The sequence below is a fragment of the Carcharodon carcharias genome, chromosome 9, assembly GCF_017639515.1.
Source record: "Carcharodon carcharias isolate sCarCar2 chromosome 9, sCarCar2.pri, whole genome shotgun sequence".
NCBI lineage: Eukaryota > Metazoa > Chordata > Chondrichthyes > Lamniformes > Lamnidae > Carcharodon > Carcharodon carcharias.
This window is the reverse complement of record NC_054475.1, coordinates 6,124,164-6,150,971: the sequence shown is the minus strand read 5'-3', so window position 1 is coordinate 6,150,971 and position 26,808 is coordinate 6,124,164. Positions and strand designations below refer to the sequence as shown.

Sequence of the window (26,808 nt, the reverse complement as noted above, 5' to 3'; positions counted from 1 at the left end):
CAAAGCCATTCCCCCTCACCCCAATCTTGCCATCTCTCCTAGCCTCTGCACACCTAAGCTCTCAAACAAAGTGTCATCTGACCACTTTCCTGTATCCCTCATCACCTACACCCCACTCGCTCCTTCCAGCTCCACTTTCTTCTGAATCTGCCCCTCAGAAGAACTCTGCCGAAAGTCAATTACAATCCTACCTTTAACTTATCAACTACAAAGTTTCAGTCATTATCATTCATTCACAGGATGTGGCCATTGCTGGCCAGCATTTATTTCCAATCCATCATTGCCCTTGAGAAGAAGGCAGTGAACTGCCTTCTGTAATACAACAGAGTAACCTGCTAGTCCATTTCTGAGGACAGTTACAAGTCAACCATGTTGCTGTGGGTCTGACATCACATCTAGGCCAGACCAGTAAGGATGGCAGATTTCCTCCTTGTTATTGAAGCTATTAATGTACATAACATTATTGGAAAATACTTTTTTTAAATAGAGGGTTAGTCTGTGGGTGCATCTTAATTGGATTAAAGCCAGCTAGTCTGGGTACTTTGATGTATCCTAGTTTTAAGATATAAGAAAGGTAGAGCACATTTGCATTTTGTTGAATAGAGCATTCAAGAGGCGGAGTGAAATCTGGCACCTAGCTAGCAGAGACCAAGCAACGTTTATATTATGAATAAAATTGATACTATGAAAGGGGTTTTATTGTTAGAAGAGGTGGTGTTCAAAGGGGAAGGTGATAGAATAAGAATTCTCATTCTATGAGATGTGCAGGGTATAACCGATGACAGTTTTGTGTGTGCAGGACAGAGGCAATGTAACATCAAAGCCTGTAAGCCTACCACTGTCTGCAAAGGAAGCACATTGAAAGGAACTTCATTTTGAATTTGTAAGGTGAAAATGCTTTGGCTGGTGTCTGCTTAAAGTCTGTGGGTTGCTGTTGCAATAATGGAGATTAGTTTGGGAATTTAAAAGTTATGATAGCAGTCATTTGTAGCCATGTGTATATATTTAACCTGTGTAAATTAATAAACGTCTCATGCATTTTGATATAAAACCTCTCGAGAACTGATGGTCTGATTCCTGAATGTAAAGCTGCATCTCAAACAGAACCACTTTAAACAACTGTCATTACCTATAGTTTTAAGTTTCCCTCTGGGATTTTTTTTTTAAATAACTCAGCTTTACCAACTGCTGCGTCATAACACCCCTAAAGGATATTAGTGAACCAGATGGGTTGATGGGGAGAAAAAAAAAACTATTCAGTCCAATAACTACTGAACTTTTTAAAATCAGTTTTGTTAAATAATTTGGAAGTCCTTTTGCATTAAAGAGAAAAAATGTCATTTTTGTAAGTAGCATTTATAACTTGCACAACACTACCATCTACTGGGCAAGTGAACAGTGACAACTCTTGTCAAAGTTCAATTTTAAGAAGGTGGATGGACTATTGTCATCTTAGAAAATGCAAATACCAAAAGGCAGGAATAACCAGGACAGTAATAAAATCAAATATAATCTACAGGTTTTAAACTAAAATGAATGGAGTTATGCTGGAACTAATTTCCAAGAAACTATTAAGCTGAAAGGCTGATCTGAAGAATGAAACATGTTACTGCCTCCCACAGTATACAATAAAAGTTTCAGAAGGGTACAAGTTACCCTGAATTACAGCCAGTGGATGGTACTTGGCATCCACCTCGAGTGGAGTCGTTCTCCATCCCATTAAACTCTCGTCCTGTGCTTCTTCCCTTGAAGAATTAGTTTAACCATACAAGTGTCAATAACAATTTGAGCAGATTACTTCCCTATGGACTGCACACAAAGGATCTCATTCATTATATTTTTAAAAAAGCATGAAAATGATACCAAAGACTAGGTATGCAATATTTTAACAATTCATTTCAACTTTTATTAAAGTTTGCAAAAACCGTCATACATTATGTTTCGGTGGTCCGTGGAATGTCAAATCCCTTCATTATTTCTTGTTCCCCCATTTGGCCATCTTATTATTGAATGGGCCCTTCATAAAACGGTCCGATTTAATGTATGCTGCAACCTTCTCTAAAGCCTGCAAAATTTAAAAAAATTAAAAACAAACATTTGAGAACACAATCACGACAGATTAAAAATGCAAGATTAAAAGCACAAAGAGTGAAAAACGAGAAAGAGCCAAGTAGTCTGTTCCCTTATTTTTTTTAAAAAAAGACCCTCCTTGCACTCAACAGCATATAAAGACAAGAGTTCTGTTTCCAGTAAATTGGCGCAACCCTAAAATCTATTCTATCTCCTTCCTTGAGTAAACTTGGCCTCTGCTTAACATTTCCACTGTTGCACAGCTAAGGCTAGGATAGGAACTCCGTAGGCTACACAGTACATTTCATAAAATTCACCTTCCATTGTTACCCTGATTATTGCAGATCAACAGTTCAATAATCCTCTCATTGTCACATTTTTTTTCTGCGCTTAAAAACTGCAAGTTCAAAATTTAGAAAGCTACTGGAAAGAAATCTTTAACTGCAAAATAAAAAAGTTAGTGTATATTAATTATTGCAATTATAAAATCATTGCTGAAAAGGGACATGTTGCCAAAGCTTTTCCTCTTGAGGTATTGAATATTTTAAAATCAGTTTTGTTAAATTGTATTTTTTACAATAGTTTGCCTGTTAAATTTGCTGATAGTTTGAATAAGATCCATGTAAATCTTTTTATTTGCAGTCATATGTCTTTTTTGTGTGTATATATATATATATATATATATATATGTGGAGATGAGGTGACCAGAACTGCTTATTAATTTCATACAATCATGAAAAAAAGGACCACCTGGCACTCATCAGGACAAATGCCAGAATGCCAAATTTCAAACCATTACAACAGTTTTTACTACAGGAGAGAAGGCTCCTGATTGGTTGGCAAGTCAACTCTGCTTGGCCGTGGGATTACCATGGAGAAAGCAACAGGGAACTATAGGCTCCCCAAGCTCCTGGGTAATTCAATAAAGGTGCAATGCTTGAACATATTCCTTTTGTCGCAGAGAACTGGTCTCCATGTATTGTTATGATCCCAGCTGCTATAAATACTGGACAAGCAGATCCCAGAGTGAAACCTGGCTTGATAGATTCTAACTTATTTTTAAGAAGCGGTGGAGGAAAGTTACTGAACAAATTCATGGGAGTCTGCTGATGAACTTTTAATACAAAGAATAAAATATTTATTAAAACAAGAAAACAACTATATTATACCAGACAAAAAGGTTGGAAAGATCTCAATATAAACACAAGATAGCAATTCAAATTCCCACTATTCCTTTACTCCAATATCTTTACAGGCACAGTGAAGAGTTAGTACCGGCTTGACATAAAAGCTTCTCACTTGGGATTAGTACAGTTGCAAACTGTTTTCTTACGGTGAATTCTTGAGCATTCACTTGGTTCTTCTCAACCAACTCTTTTCTCTCCCGAGATGCCCAAAAATTGCACTATAAACTCGGCTCCTTCAACTGCAGAGCAAACAGATGGGTTCCCTGAATTCAGACTTCCAGTAGTGCCTCTGCTAAACTGATCACTTAACTAAGTCCCATAACTGATTATTCTGTTAACTACTGTCCCACTAGCATCACAGTTTTTCTTCTTAGAGAGCTTAAAAGCCCTGTCTTCTATCTCTGACACACACTCTGAACACCCCCTCTCTTCTGTCTCTTTAGTATCTGTCTGACTGGATCTGTATAGCTAGGCAACAGTAAAGCCTTTCTACTTTCTTTTCTTTTTTTCAGAATCACAGAACTTCCAACCCCCTTTAACCCATCTCTTTCACTTCAGGGGTTGCAAGACCTCATTAAAAAAATATATACATAAACAAACCCAAAAGACCTGAAACCTTTTTGTCACATATCTATCCAGACACCAAGGTTCAAAAACAAAACCTAAGTGAAACTGAAACCATTTTTATCTTTCTTAACACACAAACATATATAAATTCAACTTAAAATGATACATTGTTCATAACAGTATGAATGTATGTCGCTTCTAGCGAACATAAATGAGCCATGTTACGAGCTTGACTGATTTCTTAAATTGGTTGTGTGTCACTATTAGCACACTCAGGATTGTTCAGCAAGTGCTGCCCAATCACAGAATCTTGTCTAACAGTAAACGTTTTGTTTTGAGTTTTGCAAACGCAGGCTGGTTGAGTACAATCTGTATTCTGCCTATAATGGACAACCGATGGAATATGTTGTTTGATTCGATCAGCCAATTTCTGGGCCTATGTAGCCAGCATTATACCGGCACCAACATTGCCCAAATGTGTAATTATAGAATTACAGTACAAACAGGCCATCCAACCTAACCGGTCAATGCCAGTGTTTATGCTTCACTCAAGGCTTCTCACACATGTTCTCATCTGACTCCATCAGCATATCTTAGTACTTGCTCTCTCAAGTGCTTAACTTTATTTTAAATTCATTCATAGGGTGTGGGCGTCTCTGGCTAGGCCAGCATTTATTGCCTGTCCCCAGCTGCCCTTGAGAAGGTGGAGATGAGCTGCCTTCTTGAACCGCTGCAATCCATGTGGTGTAGGTACACCCACAGTGCTGTTAGGGAGGGAGTTCCAGGGGTTTGACCAAGTGACACTGACTGAACAGTGATTATAGTTCCAAGTCAGGATGGTGCCTGACTTGAGAAGAATTTGTGGGTGATGGTGTCCCCATGCATCTGCTGCCTTTGTCCTTCTAGGTGGCAGAGGTCATAGGTTTGGAAGATGCTTCCCTTTAATGGAATCCATGTTGTTATTTGCCTCAACAATCTCCTGTGGTAGCAAGTTCCACATTCTAACCACTCTTTGGACGAAGAAGTTCCTCCCGATTTTATATTTAAAGCCCCTACATTTGGACTCTCCACCAGTCTACCCTATCAAACTACTTCACAATATTTTTTAAAAAGACCTTTATTAGGTCATGCCTCAAACCTCTTTTTCAGAAAAGGAGCCCCAGCCAGTTAAACCTTTCCTGATAGTTCGAGTAAGATCCTGGTACTATTTTTTTTTTTGGCATCCATGTTCATTTTTTAAAATACTTGGAGATGAGATGACCAGAACTGTACATTAGTATTTTCTTTGAAAAAAAGGACCACCTGGTCTGTTGACCCCTTCCTATACTGGCATGGGACAACTTCATTCTCTCCCACAACAAATACTGAAAGCTACGTGTCTACCAGGTTCAGTTCGGTCGGACAGTCCCATCTAGTTGGATAATTCAGTTCAGGTGAATTTGCTGGGCATCTGTCTTTAAGCTCTACTCATTGAATTTTAATTACATAACAATCAAGCCTTTCCCTAATAACTTGCTTTCAGTCACACATCTTACCTCAAAATTCGCAACAAAATCCTTCAGGTTTTGAAACTCATCCAAGCACTTGGGCTCAAACACACGATGCTCGTCAAGGAGTTCATACATTAGAAAATCTACAAAAGTGATCTGGTAGGAGAAGGTTAAAAAAAAATTAAGATAAAAGCAAAATACTGCAGATGCTGGAAATCTGAAACAAAAATAAAAATAGCTGGAGAAACTCAGCAGGTCTGACGGCATCTGCGGAGAGGAACACAGTTAACGTTTTGAGTCCCTCTGTCTGATAAAGAGTCATTTGGACTCGAAACGTTAACTGTGTTCCTCTCTGCAGATGCCGTCAGACCTGCTGAGTTTTTCCAGTTATTTTTCTTTAAAAAAAACATGTTATTTTAAAAATTGTTCTCTCCAAAGCTTGGTTTGAGATTCTGAATCAAATCAGGTGGATAGAGAGAGGCTCATCCTTAGTTATCCAACATAAATTCATAGCACCCTCAATTCATCAGTTATGCAACTCTGCTGAATCCCATATAGTCTAAATTTGTTTCCTTATCCAAAGCTGCGCCTTCTATTTGTTTTGTTTTATTTCATTCACAGGATGTGGACAAGGCCAGCATTTGTTACCCATCCCCTATTGCGTCTAAGAGGATGTCGGTGAGCCACCACCTTCTGGTACTGCTGCAGTCCATGTGGCAATGGTACACTCACACAGTAATATTAGACTGGGGGGGGGGGGGGGGATTAAATTTCTTTTGAACATTCAAGCTTTGGAGTCTGCAGCTGTTTCAATGTAAGGAGAGCTAGCAAACCAACATTTATCCATTGAGAGTAGGGAATAACCCAACCTCTTGTTAGAGTTGTATTCTACAACTACTTTGTTACAACAGAAACGTTAGAGCACCCACCACTTTCATTTAGGAACTAACACAACCACACACCATTTGTGTAAACTGATTTTGTGGTGGATTACACTTTTACAATTGGATCAATTTAACATAGGCAAGTTTCAGTTTAAATCCAAACTGCAGCACTCAAGCCCTTTTGGTAAATTATTGTGCAGATCTCTCAGCGGGGTGGATAAAGAGAAAGAGGGTGAAGTCCAATCAAGGGCCTGTAGGTCACAAGGATCTGTTTTTGTCAAGTATCCAAGGGCCCAAAGGGTTATTTCAGGCTGCTAACTGAAGTCCAGGTGGGACACAGGTTCCTCAAAGTGTTACAGAAGATCCAGATCCTTATACCAGTTAAATGTCAGCGTGCCCTGCTCAAAGTAGATATTCAAACAGCCAGAGAACATGCAGAGTTGTGCAACAGTGCAGTAGAAGCAAACTCCTCACATAACAAGGGTGGTCACTGGCAATCTTTTTTTATTATCTACATTAGGAAATGCACTGAACGCAAATTAATTGTCCTCCCTCAATGACTTTAGTGTAAGTGCAGGGAGGGAGGGCAGAAAACAAGCTCACAACCCAAATGCTGTGTGCTGCCCAGTCAAATGACATGTTAAGAAACAAATGTTGTTCCATTTTAGATGGTGAAGGACAGAACTGGAGCCTATACTTTACACACTTGCAAGCTTTTATCTAATGAAACGCACATTATAACATACACTTGCAAACCCAGCAACCGCTGTTTCAGTCTGTCCCTATGTACAGGAACACAAGTGAATCCCCAGTTACTGTCCACCACCTGAATACCATTGAACACTCAATTAATATACAATTTACAAAGTTCAGTTCAGCTATCCAATGTTTTTAAAGAGTGCTGGACCATCCCAGCAGTAAGCAAGCGAGGAACACTGGGGATTACAGCAGAGTTGTGAAACCCAGACACAAAACTGACAAGGAGAGGGGGTGTGGGAAGTAAAAAAAAAAAGGACAAGATTTGAACAAGTGTGTACAATCCCCTGTGTATTTTTAAACCTGGGAGCAAATGCCACAAGATGTTAACTGGATTTGATTCAACAACATGTTGCAAATGCAGTTGTGAGGTGACAGTATTTAAATGTACTGCACTGTAACCTCTCCAGTCCGGAATGCTTAGGACCAAGTCAGTTCGGGATTTTGGAATTTTCTGGATTATGGAATGATGTTAGAATGTCTAACCATAAGTGTGTAAAACACACTGTAGATATAAATAATTAGCTGAAATATAAAACAATGCTCACACGTTATAAAGCAGTAATAAAAATGGTCTTACTCTCCAAATACTGTACTTTACATGTTTTCTGCTCCCAAAGTACTGTAATAAAATTAAGCCGATAACTTTACTTGATACCCTGGGAGCTGCTCAAAATATTATTGATAACTGGTGTTTGCCAAACAATGGATTTCCAGACTGGAGAGGTTAGTGTGCCAAAATTACAGATAGATACTGCTACTTAGTCTTGGCCGGAATTTTCCAGCCCCTCACGCCAGTGGCATCTTCCGGTCCCGCCGATGTGAATGGGGATTTCAATGACTCGCCGGCCCCACCATAGGGGAGTCCACCACAACTTGGGGGGCGGGGGGGGGCTGGAAAATTCCAGCCCTTGTGCCATTGATGCTTCATCCTTTCTCTTCAACAAACACCCGGGTTCAGCCGTAACCAGATAATCATAAAGGACAAGGCAAAAAAATTAATAAAAGAAAAGTTGGTCCCAACATACTTAGTGGTGACCTTCTGGAAACAAACTCACCTTGTCACCTGCAAACCAAGGTTTCTTCCCCAGAAAGTCAGAAAACTGCTTCAACAAGTTTGGTAGGCCTTTCAGGTAGTCAGCCTTCAGATTTTCCTACAGCCAAATCAGACAAAAAAATGGTTACATTCTCAAATCCTGTGAACCAGGTTATTCTCTGAACACAGTGTGCACTTGAACAGGATCTTTCAAGCATCGATAATCTTGCAAATACTAAAGTTTTAGGAATCACATTGGAGACAAGGTCAAGACACAGAGTCTAAACCTCGCAGTGAAATTTCATTTACCTAGAATCAGCAATATTCAAGCTTAACGATTGTGTTCCAGCGCAAAAAAGGTCGGAAAGTCTTTTTGGTTTAAAATTCTATTTTTGCAGAGTCACCCACCCCAAGATGCAGCTTCATAAAAATCATGCTAGACAAAATTACAACTCGTGAAGCAGTTAATTAATTACTGCAAATGAATCTGCAGCATCCCACAACTCAAACACTGCAGCATCTAACACACAGAAGAGAGTTTCTTTTCATTGGCTGAGCTGTGTTTGCCAATCACTGAGGATAGACTCACAAAGCAGCACCATATTCAGAGAAAAACTTTAATTTAAAGCCCCTTCGGGAACTGAATGAATTGGAGTATATTGAATAAGAGAACACTAGAACAGGAACCATTAAATTTCGTCAATCTGAGCAGCACAGTCCACTTGTAAGAAATTCTATTTCAGCAAGCTCTTCAGCAACTCAAATCGTGGCTGCCTTGATCTTCCCCCATTCAATACGTGTCTCAGTTCCACCTCACCAAACTTTCTTCATTGTTAGAATGAATCCTTTGCTTTTTTTTTTACTCCAGTCTGTGTTTTTTCAGAGTAAAGGTGAACAAAGTAATTTTCCAATGCCAACATTTTGCAGCATTCTTGGCCGAGTTAGATAGATTTTTCGTCGACAAGGAAGTTGGGGGGCGGACAGGAAAGTGGAGATGAGGCCACAATCAGATCAGCCATGATTTTATTGAATGGGAGAGCAGGCTCGAGGGGCCAAATGGCCTACTCCTGCTCCTGTTTTTAGTGCATTCAATAGAGCTTAGACTTCGAAGTTTCCTCCCCAGATCAGAGTTAAGCCTGGTGCAGCTCTCTATTGATTCTGAACAGCTGGTTTACTCCATTCCTTTATAGCGTGTGGAATTGGTGAATCAAAAATGCCGGTTAACGGAGAGTTCCATTCACCAGTGGAATACAGTGCAAAATTTGTAGTATGAACTAATATTCAAGTACAGGATTCTCTTCAATTCTAAATATAAATATTCGTTTGGTATTATAGAACTTGAGGATTACTGAAAAAAAAGATTTTTTTGTCAAAGCTTTTTGTCTCACTCATCAGGACAATTCACAAGAAAATGCCGTCAGGGAAACAACTAATTTATACTGTATGAGATAAATTGCTGAATGGTTGGCAAGTGGACTCTGATTGGTGGAGATGTTGCCAGAGATAATGCACTAGTTGACAGTGAGTGACAGTTAACTGCCAAGCATTGTTTGCAATTTAAACCAGGCAGCTTGACTCTGATTGGTCAAGACATTGCCCTGGGGAATGATACAGCGAATGGCTGTCACTTCTTTTGTTTAGCTGAAACAGGCACAATGTGCGTACACGTTCTTTCTGTCTACAAAGAACTGCGCCGTGTATTAATAAATGTAGCTTCAGGTACAAGCAAATGCACCACCTGCCAACCAATCAGCATTCTCTTCTCATACAGTATAAATATGTTGCTTCTCCTGACATTGCTATTTTCTTTCATTGTCCTGATGAATGCAAGACAAAAAGCTTTGGCAAAAAGTCACTTTTTCCAACAATATGTAAATATAAACAAAGAAGTGGGGGTTGGATTCTGTACATTTACATTAATCTTAACCAGATTTATAATTATGAAGCTATGTAATAAAATAGCCTGATGTACACTTAATTTTGCTGTTTATAAGCTAACTAAAAGAGACAACTTCTATAAAATAGATGTTGCAATTCAACTATTACACACTGGTCATTGTGGAATTAGGTAAACGGGGAGGAGATGTGTTATATTGCAGTTTGAGGTTCATTGAAAGCTGAATATTCTCCTCTTAAATCTCACTTTTAAAAAAGCAAATGTGAACTGGAGCGGCTCTGAATCACCCCTGAATCTCTATCGCAATGCTTTCATCAAGTCAGTGAAAGGGCTGAACATTCTACAATGTAACCAATGCATTATTCTGCTACTAAAGTGCGGCAGTGACCCTTTTAAGAATGTAAAAGTCCAACTTGTAAAACCAATGGGCAAGTTCACACGGAGCAACCAAGAGAGAGTCAATATTCTGGATCCAGTATCTGGTGTTGCTGTAGCCTTTCCCATAGTTTAAGAATGATAGGGAATTTGTATGCTTCATACACCACATCTGAAGAGTTGACCACAAAGCATGCAACTGCGAAGTTTTAAATGCTAGTGAGTCTCCTGTGGGATTCACTGTTAATTGAAAGAAATGATCAGCCTTTTAAACTGTGGTTCTGCAGCATTGGATGACCAGTTGATGGAAGATCACCGACCTGAAGAATTAAGTTTCTCTCTCTCCCCACAGATGCTGCCAAACCTGCTGATCATACCCGCATTTTCTGCTTTAAGTTGCATCACCACCTCTGCAGCAGGAGTTTGTGCGCTGTTTGTGGTTAACAGCACCACCTTGTGGCAGGACTGACAATAGCCAGTGTTATCAGGGCTGTATCACCTATTCAATTCAAACACACAACAGCTTGTATTCATTCACATAGCGCTTTTTAAAAGGCGGGAAAGGATGCCACTAATGAATGTTATCAAACGAAGTTCAACACCGAGCGGCATCAGGAGATACTGGGGGGGGTGATGGTGTCATGGTATTGTCGCGGGACTACTTTTTCCAGAGACCCAGGGTAATGCTGTGGGGACCCGGGTTTGAATCCCCCCATGGCAGGTGGTAAAATTTGAATCGAATAAAAATCTGGAATTAAAAGTCTAATGTTGACCATGAAACCATTGTCGATTGTTGTAAAAACCCATCTGGTTCCTCTTTAGGGAAGGAAATCTGCTGTCCTTACCTGCTCTGGCCTACATGTGACTCCAGACCCACAGCAATGTGATTAACTCTTAAATGCTCTCTGAACAAGGGCAATTAGGGATTGGCAGTAAATGCTGCCCTAGCCAGTGACTCCCAAATCCCATGAATGAATAAAATCAATATGAGGACAACTGATTGGTTGAAGAGGTAGGTTTTAAAGGAGAGGAAAGAAGCAAAGAGGCTCAGGGAGGAAATTCCAGAGCCGAGTGATGAACTTTTGGGATGTTCAAGAGTCTAAAACTGGAGGAGAGCAGAGATTGCAGAGGGCTGTCGGGGATACAAGAACTAGGGAAGGACAAGGCTGTGGAGAGATTTTAAACAGATGAGAACTTTTTCACTACCTGAGGAGTTGCAAATGGTGCTGAACATTGTGCAATCATCAGCGAACATCCCCACTTCTGACCTTATGATGGAAGGAAGGTCATTGATGAAGCAGCTGAAGATGGTTGGGCCGAGGACACTACCCTGAGGAACTCCTGCAGTGATGTCCTGGAGCTGAGATGACTGACTTCCAACACCCACAACCATCTTCCTTTGTGCTAGGTAAGATTCCAACCAGTGGAGAGATGTCCCCCTGATGCCCAATGACTCCAGTTTTGCTGGGGCTCCTTGATGCCACACTCGGTCAAATGCTGCCTTGATGTCAAGCGCAGTCACTCTCACCTCGAGAGTTCAGCTCTTTTGTCCATGTTTGAACCAAGGTTGTAATCAGGCCAGGAGCTGAGTGGACCTGGCAAAACCCAAACTGGGCGTCAGTGAGCAGCTTATTGCTAAGCAAGTGCCACTTGATAGCACTGTTGATGACCCCTTCCATTAATTTACTGATGATGGAGAGTAGACTGATGGGGCTGTAATTGACCAGGTTGGATTTGTCCTGCTTTGCGTGTACCGGACTTACCTGGGCAATTTTCCACATAGCCGGGTAGATGCCAGTGTTGTAGCTGTACTGGAACAGCTTGGCTAGGGGCGCGGCACGTTCTGGAGCACAAGTCTTCAATACTATTGGTGGAATATTGTCAGGGCCCCGTAGCCTTTGCAGTATCCAGTGCCTTCAGCTATTTCTTGATATCACATTGAGTGAATCAAATTGGCTGAAGACTGGCATCTGTGATGCTGGGGACCTTCAGAGGAGGCCGAGATGGATCATTCACTCGGCACTTCTGGCTGAAGATTGTTGTGAATGCTTCAGCGTTATCTTTGTACAGCTGTGCTGGGCTCCTCCATCATTGAGGATGGGGATATTTGTGGATCCTCCTCCTCCAGTGAGTTATTTAGTTGACCACCACTATTCACAACTGGATGTGATAGGACTGCAGAGTTAGATCTGATCCATTGGTTGTGGGATCACTTAGCCCTGTCTATCACTTGCTGCTTATGCTGTTTGGCACACTAGAAGTCCTGTGTTATAGCTTCACCAGGTTGATGCTTCAGTTTTAGGTATGCCTGGTGCTGCTCCTGACATGCCCTCCTATACTCTTCATTAAACCAGGGTTGATCCCCTGGCTTGATGGTAATGGTAGACTGGGGGATATGCAAGACCATGAGGTTACAGATTGTGTTTGAGTACAATTCTGCTGCTGCTGCTGATGGCCCAGAGCAGCTCATGGAGGTCTAGTCTGGAGCTGCTAGATCTGTTCAAAATCTATCCCATTTAGTACGGTGGTAGTGCCACACAACACGATAGAGGGTATCCTCAATGTGAAGTTGGGAGTTTGTCTTCACAATGGCTGTGCAGTGGTCACTCCTACCGATACTGCCATGGACAGATGTATCTGCGTCAGGCAGGTTGGTGAGGAAGAGGTCAAGTATGATTTTCCCTCTTGTTGGTTCCCTCACCACCTGCCGCAGACCCAGTCTAGCAGCTATTTCCTTTAGGACTCGGCCAGCTCGGTCAGTAGTGGGGCTACCGAGCCACTCTTGGTGATGGACATTGAAGTCCCCCACCCAAAGTACATTCTGAGCCCTTGACACCCTCAGTGCTTCCTCCAAGCGGTGTTCAACATGCAGGGTCCAGAGTCAATGTTGAAGAGGGCAACTCTTTCCCGACTGTATACCACTGTGCCGCCACCTCTGCTAGATCTGTCCTGCCGGTGGGACAGGACATACCAGGGATGGTGATGGTTGTGTCTAGGACATTATCCCTGAGGCATGATTCTGTGAGAATAACTATGTCAGGCTGTTGTTTGACTGGTCTGAGAGACAGCTCTCCCAATTTTGGCACTAGCCCCCAGATGTTAGTGAGGAGGACTTTGCAGGGTCGTTCCGGTAGGTCAATGCTGGGTGGTCCGTCCGGTTTCACTCCTTTTAATGAGCATGCATGACATGCTAATGCGCACAAACGGACTGTCTGACATGGTTCGCAGGGAAGCTTGTCCCACCCTTAAAGGTCCCAAGAACATAACCGTAAAGTGCGTCCCGCCGTCAAGAAACTGATTTTTGACCTCACCCCAAATTAAGATCCCCACGTCCGCCAAGCTTCCCCCGCTGCTCGCAGGCCCGGAATGTTCCGCTTTAGGTTTCTGAATATATCTCTCAACCGTACTTTCAAAATTAGGGGACGCTTGCATTATTAGATCCCCTTGAGAACGTTAAAAGAAGTGATTTTTAGACCGGGCGAAAGGTAAATATGAAACTATTCTCTCCCCTGCTTGCCGGCCGCATTCGTTTCAAATCTCTCCACAAGGTGAAGTGAGGTGATTTGAGTTAATCTATGAACCAGAGGCCACAGCCCACAGACCCCGCTGCTGGCAGAAATTTACTGAGCTAAATGATTTCTGATCAGTGGCTTCTGACATGCTAGAGGAATAGCGGGCAGCTAGCATAACTCAAATATTTAAGAAGGGGAACAAAACATGTCCAGGGAATTATAGACTACTCACCTTAACATCAGTGATAGGGAAAATAATGAAATCTTTCCTCAAGGAGAGAAAGGAAGAACATGTAGAAATATTTGTAGAAATATTATAATGAATATAGGTATAGATTTCATAAGGGGAAATCTTGCTTGACCAACCTCTCCAAATTTTTTTTGAGGGGTAACAGAGAGAGAGAGAGAGAGTGAACAATGGTAATGCAGTAGATCTAATTTATCTGGATTTTCAAAAGGCCTCAAAAAAGGTGCTCCATAAATCGACTAATGAATGAAAATGGTATGAGAATGTGGATTCAGGGACAAGTGGCAGAGGGAATTGCAGGCTGACTTCAGGACAGAAAGCAGAGAGAGAGAGGGGGAGTAAAGGATAGTTATTCAGAGAGACAGAAAATGGGAAATGGTGTTCCACAAGGATCAGTGATAGGGCCACCGCTGTTTGCAATTTACATCAGCAAGCTGGATTTGAAATGAAAAATGCAATTTCTAAATTTGTGGATGACACCAAATTGGGGAGGTGTGGGGGGGGAATAGTCAGTACTGAGGAGGACGTTAATAACCTTGCAGAATGGGCAAATAATTTGAAGTTCCACCTAGATAAGTATATAGTAGTACACTTTGGTAGGAAGAATAGGGAGGTCACTTATTACTTGGAAGATATGAATCTAGGTGGGGTTCAGGTATAAAAGGATCTTGGAGTACAAACACAGGAATCATTAAACTTGCGCCACAGGTTAACAAAACCATAAAACAGCAAACCAAGCATTGGGTTTTATTTCTAGAGAGATAGAATTGAAAAGTCGGAACGTTATGCTTAACCTGTATTGAACTCTGGGTCAGACCACACTAAGCGTTCAGTCCTGGTCGCCGTATTATAGAAAGAATATAAAGGGACTGGAGAGGGCGAAGAGAAGATTTACAAGGATGATGCCAGAAATGAGTAGATATCCATGTCACGAAAGGATTGACATGGTGGGTCTCTTTTCTCTTGAAAGGAAAAGGCTGAGGGGGTGATCGAATAGAGATTTTAAAATTCTGAAAGGCTTTGATAGAGTGGATACGAAGAGAATGTTTACTCTTCTGGGAAAAATGCATAACTAGAAGCCAACAGTATAAGATAGTCACCAAAAAATCCAATAGGGAATACAGAAGAAATTTCTTCATCCAAAGAGTGGTCAGAATGTGGAACTCTCTACCACTGGGGAGTTGTCAAGGCGAATAGTATAGATTTATTTAAAGGGGAAACTAGAGATGCTTTTGAGTGAGAAAGGAGGAAAGGTTTTGATGGTCAATTTAGAGGAGAAAAGATGAGAGGAGCTCAAGTGGAATATAAATAGCAGTATGGGCTGGCTCGGCCAAAATGGTCTGATTTTGTGCTGTATATCCTACGTAATCAATGACTACATCAGCACAGTATAATTTGAAACAAATGGATTCAACAGAACAGTTCATCCTCAATTCCTCACCCTGTACCCCTAAACCAAAAAATATTAAAATTTAGCAATCAAACGTAGCCAGTTACAAAACTCACAAAATCAGGGTTGTATGCAAGCCGCACCAGACCCATGCGGAAATCCATCGCCTGGTTCTCCAACATATCGACACGGACCTTCTCATCATCGGTCTCACCCGCTACAAGAACGAATTCAAACACAAATTTATCCAAGTCAAGGTAGAAAAATCACAGGACACTGCAGCAGATAATCTGGTGCACAATCAAGCACTTTTCAGAATACAGTAATTCCACACCCTGTAACTCCATCAACGTTGCTTTGCATTATTGTCACAAAGTAATAGGGAGCCTTCAAAGTCACGACGTTCATTCTAATGTCACTTGCGCCGGAGCATTGATAATCATCTGACTTCCAGGTGCTCCACAAATAGCGGGAATGAAATTTTGAGTGTGTTAGGGCAGGCAAAGGAAAGGAAAAACAACTCTTATTCCACAGAAGACAGCATTCTACACAAAATTAAAATTATGAAGAGAACACTCTGGAACAGTTCCTACATATTGGAGAGTAGCTAATGTTTAAAAAGGGAGGTAGAGAGAAAACAGGGAATTATAGACCAGTCAGCCTGACGTCAGTAGTGGAGAAAATTCTAGAGTCCATAATAAAATATTTAATAGCTGAGCACATGGAAAACAGTGGCAGAATCTGACAGAGTCAGCGTGGATTTATGAAAGGGAAATCATGCTTGATAAATCTACCGGAATTTTTCGAGGATGTAACTAGTAGAGTTGATGAGGGGGAGGCAGTGGATGTGGTTTCTTTGGACTTTCAGAAGGTTTTCGACAATGTCCTACATAAGAGATTAGCGTGTAAAATTAAAGAGCATGGGATTGGGGGTAGTGTATTGAGATGGATAGAAAACTGGTTGGCAGACAGGAAACAAAGAGTAGGAATAAATGGGTCTTTTTCCGAATGGCAGGCAGTGACTAGTGGGGTACCGCAGGGATTGATGCTGGGACCCCAGTTATTCACAATATATATTAATGATTTAGATGAGGGGAGTAAATGTAATACCTCCAAATTTGCAGATGACAAAGCTGTGTGGGAGGGTGAGCTGTGAGGAGGATGCAGAGAACCTTTCAGTGTGATTTGGACAAGCTGAGTGAGTGGGCAAATGCATGGCAGATGCAGTATAATGTGGATAAATGTGAGGTTATCCACGTTAGTAGCAAAAACAGGAAGGCAGATTATTATCTGAATGGCTATAAATTGAGAGATGGGAAGGTGCAACGAGACCTGGGTGTCTTTGTACACCAGTCGCTGGAGGTAAGCATGCAGGTGCAGCAGGTGGTAAAGAAGGCAAATGATATGTTGGCCTTCATAGCGAGAGGATTCAAGTACAGGAGCAGGGATGTCTTGCTGCAATTGTACAGGGCCTTGGTGAGACTACACCTGGAATATTGTGTGCAGTTTTGGTCTCTTTATCTGAGAAAGGATGTACTTGCTATAGAGGGAGTGCAGCAAAGGTTTACCCGACTGATTCCTGGGATGGCAGGACTGACATATGAGGAGAGATTGTGTCGGTTAGGATTATATTCGCTGGAGCTCAGAAGAATGAGGGGCGATCTCACAGAAACCTATAAAATTCTAACAGGACTAGACAGGGTAGATGCAGGAAGGATATTCCTGATGGTGGGGGAGTCCGGAACCAGGGGTCACAGACTGAGGATACGGGGTAGACCATTTAGGACTGAGGTGAGGAGAAATTTCTTCACCCAGAGAGTGATGAGCCTGTGGAATTCGCTACCACAGAAAGTAGTTGAGGCCAAAACATTGTATGTTTTCAAGAAGGAGTTAGATGTAGCTCTTGGGGCGAAAGGAATTAAAGTATATGGGGAGAAAGCAGGAGAAGGCTATTGAGTTGGATGATCAGCCATGATCATAATGAATGGTGGAGCAGGCTCGAAGGGCCGAATGGCCTACTCCTGCTCCTAGTTTCTATGTTTTTAGAACATTAGCGTTTTAACTAAGATAAAGTTTGCTTCAACAGCAGATTATTTGGAAAGAATGCCATTTTGTTTCAAGTCGTATTATCCATTGTCAAGACAGAATCTCAGGAGACTTGGCCTGGGATGACGCCAGTATTACTCTCTTGCTTAAACAAGTTTTAGAAGCACACCAAAGTGAACAGTCAAAATATCTCTCACTAGTAGCAGTTGGGGAGGGGGAATATTATAAAATATTTATATTCCTGTTACTGTAGTTCTCCACCATTGCTTCACTTGACAAATTAAAAATGGACTAAAAGAATAATATTTATCTGTGAAATTCACTACAGATTATTCCGGAAGGCAGAAACTCATCTGGCATTAATTTAAATTTACACAGTAATTCTTCTATATTTAGGAAATTACTGTATAAGTTATTTCAGCTAGGAATGCACAGTGGTGTACAGTACTTCAAATAGTACATTGTTAAAGCTGGAGTTAGGTTCCTTCAGACATTGCCTGGAAAAAACATTGATTCCTGTGGGAACCTTTGATTCGCTTAAAGTCGTTCCACTTAAAGTTACAATTTCAGAGAACGTAACTAGGATGTTAAGTGAGGAATTACTATAGTCTTTTCATTGGGAGGGTTGAGAGAGAATTATTCAAATGCTAATTCATGAATTTCTTGGTTCTATGCCAGTCATCCAAATGATATTTATTCAGAATGCCTTACAAGCTTTTCTTTTAAAAAAGAAACATGTAACTATTAGCCATTGCACTCACACAGACACACTCAGGCCTGAGTAGAAGGGGGAACGAGGCCCAAGCAGGCTGAACCTGCTGGCTGCAGCACATTAGGCTACTGCACAAGTCTTCAAACATTTCACTTTCAGGTGACTGCCAGGAGAAACACTGCCTTAATAAGCACATATCAGCTGGTGAAAACTGAATTTTGGCCAAAGCTTTTCCAACCTCCAATACGGACAGAATGCATAAAAATGTTTGGAGGTGGGGTGGTAGGGAAATTAGATCAAATTTTCTGGGTGACCGCTTTGTGGAACACCTTCGGTCTGTCCGCAAGCATTACCCAGACCTCTCTGTCGCTTGCCATTTTAACATTCCACCCTGCTCTCCTGCCCACATGTCTGTCCTTGGCTTGCTGCATTGTTCCAGTGAAGCTCAACGCAAACTGGAGGAACAGCACCTCATCTTCCGACTAGGCACTTTACAGCCATCCAGACTGAATATTGAGTTCAACAACTTTAGATCATGAACTCTCTCCTCCATCCCCACCCCCTTTTTTCCAATAATTTATAAAGATTTTTCTTTTCCCACCTATTTCCATTATTTTTAAATGTATTTCCATACATTGTTTCATCTCTACCTTTTAGCCTATTCCAATCCATTCCCATCACCCCACCCCAACCCCACTAGGGCTATCTATACCTTGCTTGTCCTGCTTTCTACCCTTAATGTCACCTATTAGCTAATATCACCACCGTCAACACCTCTTTGTCCTTTCGTTTATGACATCTTTTGGTTATCTCCACCTATCACTGGTCCTCTATCCAGCTTTACTTATCCCCCCACCCCCCCGACAAGCTTATATTTCACCTCTTTTCTATTTTTCCTTAGTTCTGTTGAAGAGTCATACGGACTTGAAACGTTAACTGTGTTCCTCTCCGCAGATGCTGTCAGACCTGCTGAGTTTTTCCAGGTATTCTTATTTTAGATAAAATTTTAGACTCTTAAAGAAAGTGCTTTCTATGTAACATTTAAATGATTGTGCTGATTTCTTTATCTGTTAGCTACTTAAGAATATAAGAAATAGGAGCAGGAGAGGACCATGTGGTCCATTGAGCCTAGTCCACCATTCATAATGAGGAGGTGATGGCGTAGTGGTACTGTCACTGGACTAGTAATCCAGAGACCCAGGGTAATGCTCTGGGGACCCGGGTTCGAATCCTGCCAAGGCAGATGGCGGAATTGGAATTCAATAAAAATCTGGATCAAAAGTCTAAATGAATTAAAAGCCTAATGAAAAGGTTGTTGTAAAAGCCCATCTGGTTCACTAATATCCTTTAGGTAAGGAAATCTACTGTCTTTACCTGATCTGGCCTACACGTGACTCCATGGTTGACTCTTAAATTCCTTCTGAACAAGGGCAATTAGGGATGGGCAATAAATGCTGGCAGCAACTCCCACATCCCATGAATAATTTTTTTTTTTTAAATGTCATCTGGCTGATCCTGGGTTTCAACACCGCTTTCCACCTGCTCCCCAAGTCCCTCAATTCCCTGAGGCACCAGAAATTTGTATCTTGCAAATTTAAATATATTCAATTTAAGTTAATTAGCTAACAGAGAAAACCTAGGGAATTCAGCACCAGATGCATAAAATAAGCATTGGATGGAATTTCAAAATTTGACCGAATCAATTTCTTCCAATTTACATTTTTACATCATGATTCCAATACTGATTGCATAGGAACGAGCGTATAAACTCTAGTCAGTCAACCTATACTAATTGCTAATGAATTAATAAGAGTGAGATTTTTTTTTAACCCTACATTCAAAATAAAAAAGGAACTGCGCAAGTCAAATGGTTTGGAAGCAAATAGTACAAGTCACATCTTGAAGGAGGAACATATGCCCACATCCTGCAAGATTACTGGTACAAGAAATTAAGCTGAATCTTGACAAGTTGCTATAGAAAGAGGCATATTTTTGTGACAGCTGGGCAGAACAAACTTACCAAGCTTGTGTTTCCTCGCAATATAGCGCATTATAGCATTGCTCTGAGTAATTTTAACATCCCCATCAAGCAAATAAGGGAGCTGTAAAAAAAAAGTTTTCACATCATAGATTAGAACAGTGGTGCAAGTCAACTAGCCACAGAATGGAAGGTCTAAGTTATTATAATCGGCATTTTATTTAGGGCTTACGCTTGGGGATCTTTTGGCTGGTTTTATTTGTTTAAAAAAATCTATACACTAATCCATATTACAGTGCCTCCAAAATTCAATTTGAATGAAGTATCAAGCAACAATCGATTATTGTATCTATCCCTTTGATTCATGAACGCTGTCACTGGAAAGCTGTCCGAAAAGCTAATTGCCATTAGCAGATGCTATCCAGCAGATCTCACTCTGAATTAAAACATTACTCACTAAAAGGTATCACCGAGCCATTTATGACATTTCTGAAATTTTGTTGACACCTTCCGCCGCTCACTGATTTGAAGTGCCGGTGAACAAGATACAAGTAGCTGGTACACTACTTTCAATGCATGCAGCATTCATTGACATTTCAAATCCTTCGGCAGTGAGAGGGTCAGTGCATTTTAAACACAAAGGCTATCTGTAACCGATGATTCCTTGCAAGAAAGCGAGAGGATAGAAAAACCAGAAATTCTAAATCCATTAGAGTCATGAGGGCCTGAGAACTAAGCAACATCTGTTCCAGGAAGACACAAACACGTGATAAAGAAATAATGATGTTCAAAAAAAAACAAATTGCATTAACTACTTTTTTTAAAACGATGGTTCAAGTAACATTTATGCAAGAATGAGTGAAACAAAGGGATCCTGTAGAGACCAACTACTCAACAACTGGAACATTCATAAATAAAAAAGGTAAAAAAGGCGGGGGGGGGGGGGGAAACACGGGACCTTTAAGCTCTGGGATTTGTGTCAACACTTACATTTGGGAAATCCAGTCCTAGCTTCGGCTTCACATCAAACCAGCAGCTTTTGTCATAATTTGGACCTTGAAAAATTTAACACATTGAAGAAAACATAAGATTTTGTTAATGTATTGTTTGCACTATTGAAGTGACTCAATATATCAGCCAGGAGAACGCTCAACTTCCAAAACCCAGAGAAAAATACTTCAGCTATAATTCTGGAACCAATATCACAATTCATGTTTAAAGTGCATCAGAAAGCAAGAAATGGCATTCAAAAATATTCCCCAATCCCTCTTCTCCCCTCCCCATAGTTGAAAAGAGGCAAGTTAGCCATGAATACTGGTAACATGTTGCACATTCCTGTTATAGCGACATATTAACATTTTTATGGCATCAAAGGTCATTTTAAAATGTCAAGACAATCAGTTTCTATACCAATGTTGCAAAGCGACATACAGTTCAGAAAGCCCATGCAAAGAATTTCCGAATGTGTCAGCTAACTAGCTAGTTCTGCTTTCTGAGGGCGGTTGCACAGCAAGGATTGAATTCTGAAACCGAGAATGGGTGCCACTACCTTAAAAAGACAAAACAACCCTTTTTTATATTTGTTCATGGGATTATGGGCAGTGATGGCAAGGCCAGCATTTATTACCCATCCCTTACTACCATTGAGAAGGTGGTGGTGAGCTGCTTTCATGAATCATTGGATGCACCCATACATGGTAGACAGAAAGTCAGCATGCAGGTAAGGCAAGCAATTAGGAAGGCAAATTCAATGTTGGTTTTTATTGCAAGGAGACTATAGGACTATAGAATAAGGAAAACTTTATACAATTGTATAAGGCCACACCTGGGGTACTGTGCTCAGTTATGGTCTCCATATCTAAGGAGGGATATATTTGCCTAGGAGCCAGTAAAGCAAAGGTTCACTAGATTGGTTCCTGGGATGAGCGTTGTCCTATGGTGAGAGGCTGAGTAAATTGGGCCGATATTCTCTGGAGTTGAGAAAAATGGGAGGTGATCTCGCTGATACATACAAGATTCTGAAGGGTCTAGACAAGACTTGGCACTGGTCTTCTGGAGGGGAATCTAGAATATGGGGGCAGTGTCAGGTTAAGAGGTTGATCATTTAAGATGGAAATGGGGAGACATTTCTTCACTCAAAGGGTTATGAATCTTTGGAATTTTCTACTCCAGAGCCTTGTGGCCACTCCATTGTTGAATATTTTAAGGCTGAGATAGACAGACTTTTGGTCTCTCATGGAATTGAGGGATATGGGGAGCAGGCAGGAAAGTGGAGTTGAGGCAAAAGATCAACCATGGTTGTATTGAATGTCAGAGCAGACTTGAGTGGCATTCCATTGAAGAATGAAATTGGATTAGAAATGTTAACTATTTCTCTCCCCACAGTTGCTGCCAGACCTGCTGAGTTTTTCCAGCACTTTCTGTTTTTATTTGAATGGCTTATGGTCTACTCCTGCTCCGATATTATGTTCTTTGTAAGGCACAGATGCTACTTGCCACTTATCAGCCAAAGCCTGAATGCTGTACCCTGACAGAGTGAGTTCAGTGATGGACAACAGTGATCTCTCTTACACTGTATCAAAACCTGCAAGAACAGTTAGCATTTGCCAATCTTACAAAGGACAGCCAAAGTACAAAAGCAATTCAAGTAGAACAGTTGGGACGTGCCAGAGACTGGCAGCTGAGGAGACCTTGTGCAATCGCACATCACAACACATCACATCCCACCTTAATTACCAGGGAGCAGGAATTTCACATCATAACTTCACAGAACAGAGACACAATTACCTTCTCCGCATGAATAGAACTTCTCTTCATACTCTGTTCCAGTATATTCCAAAAGCAAGCGGATTGGCTGTGCCAACTACACAACAAAGACTCAAATCAGGCAGTGTGCAAAACATTGACTTGAATATACAAATGAGATGAATCAACAAGAAAAGAAAATATGAGAGAACTACCATGCATTCTTAAAGACATTGCTGTCTAAAAGTATTTGTAATGTGTCAAGACATATTCTGCACACAACTGCTTTCAGCAAATCCAAACTTGTCTTTACGTGTGTCACAAGAACAAGTGAAGAGGTTTGGAAATTGTTGCTGCAGCACTGGATACAGTTTCAAATCAAGTAGTTTCTTGCATCTGTATTTGTGACTGTGAAGATTTAAGCAGACTATATTTGTGGTGTCAAATGAACTTATTGCATTTCTGGAGCCTCTCCAGATCCATTTTAGCAATAGGCACACTCACTTCAAAACTCTGGGCTTTCAGGTGGGGGAAAAACCCATTTCTTTCACAGGGCAGAATCTTTAAAAAAAAGTCTCAATTTACCAGTAACTTTCACACCTGGCCAGGTACCAGGATCCTGAAACATACGGCAGAACTGCAGGTCAAGTGGGTGACAGAGAAAGGCATAATTCAGATAGGTGTCAGCAACTATTTCTTTATACAGGACAAACCTGTACATGTTACTGGGAGGGAAACATCTACATATCTTAAAACAAAAAAATCCCATATTTTACAGTTGATTTGGAAAAAGCAAAAAAAAATGATCGTTGTTGAACCAAAACCTACAGTTCCAGGTATTTATTTGGACTCAAGATGCCCCTAACCAGAATAAAAGCAAAACACCACAGATGCTGGAAACACAAAATAAAAACAAAAAAGTGCTGGAAAAGCTCAGCAAGTCTGGCAGCATCTGTGGACAGAGTTAATGTTCCGAGAAAAATATGACTTCTTCAGGAGTTATATCAGACTCGAAATGTCAACTGTTTCTCTCTCCACAGATGTTGTTGGATCTGCTTAATATTTCTAGAACAAAAACAGAATTACCTGGAAAAACTCAGCAGGTCTGGCAGCATCGGCGGAGAAGAAAAAAATATTTCTAGCACTTCCTGTTTTATGCCTCTAATCAGCATTGGCATAGTTTAAAGTATGAATGGAAACAATGGGTGTATCTTGATCCACAGGATAAGAGTCATGGAAGAGACAGTCCCTTTGTAAAAATGGCTGCTCCATGCTTGTCACTGAAGAATTGTCCCAGGCAGAGACAGACATATATATCCAGTAATTACAAATGGCAAAAAAAAAGTAGAATAATCCATCCTCTTACGATTTCACAGCCATTATTACGAGGCTTGTAAAGTTTTGGACATTATTTTAGAAAGTGAATTTAAATAGCATATGCAGGGTCAAAATAGAACTTTGGTTCAGGACTTGGTGATCAAAAAGTTGCAAGTTTATATCCTGCTGAATCTTTGCTGTTGGCACGACACAAGATTTTCCTACATAAATTGCAAACTAGGTTAATGTCTTGCAAACAATGTAGAAACATTGTAACACGAGGCACACAGAATACTGCGTCTCCATCCAAAAAGTTACAAGTTTAAAATAAGAGCACCCAGTTTACTGCCAAGAGAGAGATTTATTGGCAATGATAACATTCACAGCAAAACCTGGTTCGGCAAAAAAAATAAGCCACCAGCCTTCACAAAACAAAACAGAAACATTAAAACAACAGAAAAGCTGATAACCTTAAAAATGAAAATAAAATATCCCCACAGCTAACAATAAGCAGTCGAGGTACAAACACTTGGAAACAAATCTAGAACTGAAAGTGAAGACTGTCGCAGGAAGTACGTGTGAAACGACAGTAAAGATCCGCAAAAGGAAGAAATCGGAGCAAATAGGAACTTTAGCACTAACAGTGACGATGAGCTAATTGGCTTTCTTCGTCCATAACTATCTTGCGAAGAACTCAGTCAATATCATCCTTCCGGAATAACGCTATTTACTATCTTCTGAGATGGGTGCCGCATAACTTTCCTAAAACCTGTTCAATGAATCTCATATTCTGTCCCTGTTATTTAGGGCGTGCATATTTGTAGCCAGGAATTGTAAAACTTCCAACACATTTTGCAGCATTCCTACCCAAAATAATAATGAAACGTTCTTTTCTGGACCTTATGTTGGCAGCATTTCCCGGTTTTTGTTGTACAGGGGAGATGGGGGAGGGAGAGGGGGTTCCTGAGCTGTTGGGGGGGGGGGAGGTGGGGGTGGTAATTCCCCTGTCGAACCGGCTCAGCAATCAGATTTGCTGCTAAATTCCTAACGTCGCCACCGGATAAAAGTAGCGGAGAGTTGAGATGGGCAGAGCAGAGGAAACAAAACCCACGCAAAATAAAAATTCGGATTGGAACCAGATTGGTGCAAATGCTGGAGAACCGCGCAGTTCACTGCAGGAGTGGGGGGGTAAATCGATAATAAAACACAAAGCCGACTTTCGCGCGCCAAACGAACAGAAACTGCGCTTCCTTGTTGTAAATGTGAATGAAGGCCCGAGCCGAAAGCTGTATGGAACACTCCTGTTCACCCAGCAAACACCAGGACCCTCCCGGGCAGGGGGGGATTGGGGTTAGATTGACAGGCAGCAGTCCGGCTCCCCGAAGTTTACAGTCTCCTTACCCCGCGGATGTCCCAATAGCCCAGTGTCATCACCATGATTGCAACCGCGGCTCTAAAGCACCAGCACAACTGCAGCAAAGACTCGGACTAAACACCGCCCCTGCTCACAGCCTTATATATCCGGCTCGCACTGCCGGGCCAGTTATATTTTGCCTGGAGTTTATCGATGGTTCTGCTTTCGTCTGATTCGCATTGTTTAATTTTTTTTTAAAAAGAACCGTTTAAAAGGAAAAGGACGGCGTGTTTAAACAAAATTGTCCTGTTCAATTGCGCATCCATTTCTTCCTTCATCCCCGTACAAGACTCTCCAAATCTGTGGATGAGTCACATAGACTGGAAACGTTAACTCTTATTTCCCTCACCACAGATGCTGCCAGACCTGCTGAGTTTTTCCAGTCTTTTCTGTTTTTTACTCCAAGTCACAGTCTTAATTGCTCTTTCCTTCCACATTCCCACACTGAGCAATTATTTGTCCTTTGGTAAATGCATTCTTTGCTCTGATTCCCTTGTCAATAACCATCTTCTGACAACGTAGGAACAGAGGACCATTTGGCCCCTCAATCCTGCTCGGCTATTCAATAAGATCGTGGCTGATGTCTCAACTGCACTTTTCTGTCTGCACCACCCACCCCATGACTCCCTTCTCTATATAAAAAAAATTCTAGCTCAGTCTTCAATAGATTCAATGACCCAGGCTCCAATGTTTTCTGGGGAAGAGAATTCCACAGATTAACAACCCAGCGAAAAAAAAATCCTCATCTCAGTCTTAGATGGTGGACCTCTTATTCTTAAACTCTATCCCCTAGTTCTAGTCTCTCCCACAAGTGGAAACATCCTCACGGTATCTATCCCACTAAGTCCTCTCAGAATCTTATATATTTCAATAAGATCGCCTCTTATTCTTCTAAACTCCAACAGGTACAGGCCCAACCTGTTCAACCTTCCTTCATAGGATAACCCCTTCCACCCAGGAATGAGTCAAGTGAACCTTCTCTGAACTGCCTCTAATGCAATTATATCTTTTTTTCCCAAATAAACAGGCCAAAACTGTACACAGTATTCCAGATGTGGTCTCAGCAGTGCTCTGTACAGCTGCAGTAAAACTTCTGTAGTTTTATGTTCTATGCCCCTCGTAATAAATACCAACATCCCATTTACCTTCCTAATCACTTGCTGTACCTTCATACTATCTTTTTAT

General features: G+C 41.1%; 1 protein-coding gene across 1 annotated transcript; it reads right to left on the bottom strand.

Annotated features, from left to right (window-relative positions):
• Nucleotides 1-1,883: 1,883 nt before the first annotated feature.
• Nucleotides 1,884-25,749, bottom strand: LOC121282615 (glutathione S-transferase Mu 5-like). Its single transcript, XM_041196395.1, has 8 exons — nt 25,611-25,749; nt 22,935-23,010; nt 21,138-21,202; nt 20,190-20,271; nt 15,528-15,628; nt 8,013-8,108; nt 5,360-5,470; nt 1,884-2,065 (listed from the first exon to the last, which is right to left on the bottom strand). Exons 1-8 carry the CDS (start codon nt 25,644-25,646, stop codon nt 1,973-1,975), a joined length of 660 nt encoding a protein of 219 aa, XP_041052329.1. The 5' UTR covers nt 25,647-25,749; the 3' UTR covers nt 1,884-1,972.
• Nucleotides 25,750-26,808: the final 1,059 nt, after the last annotated feature.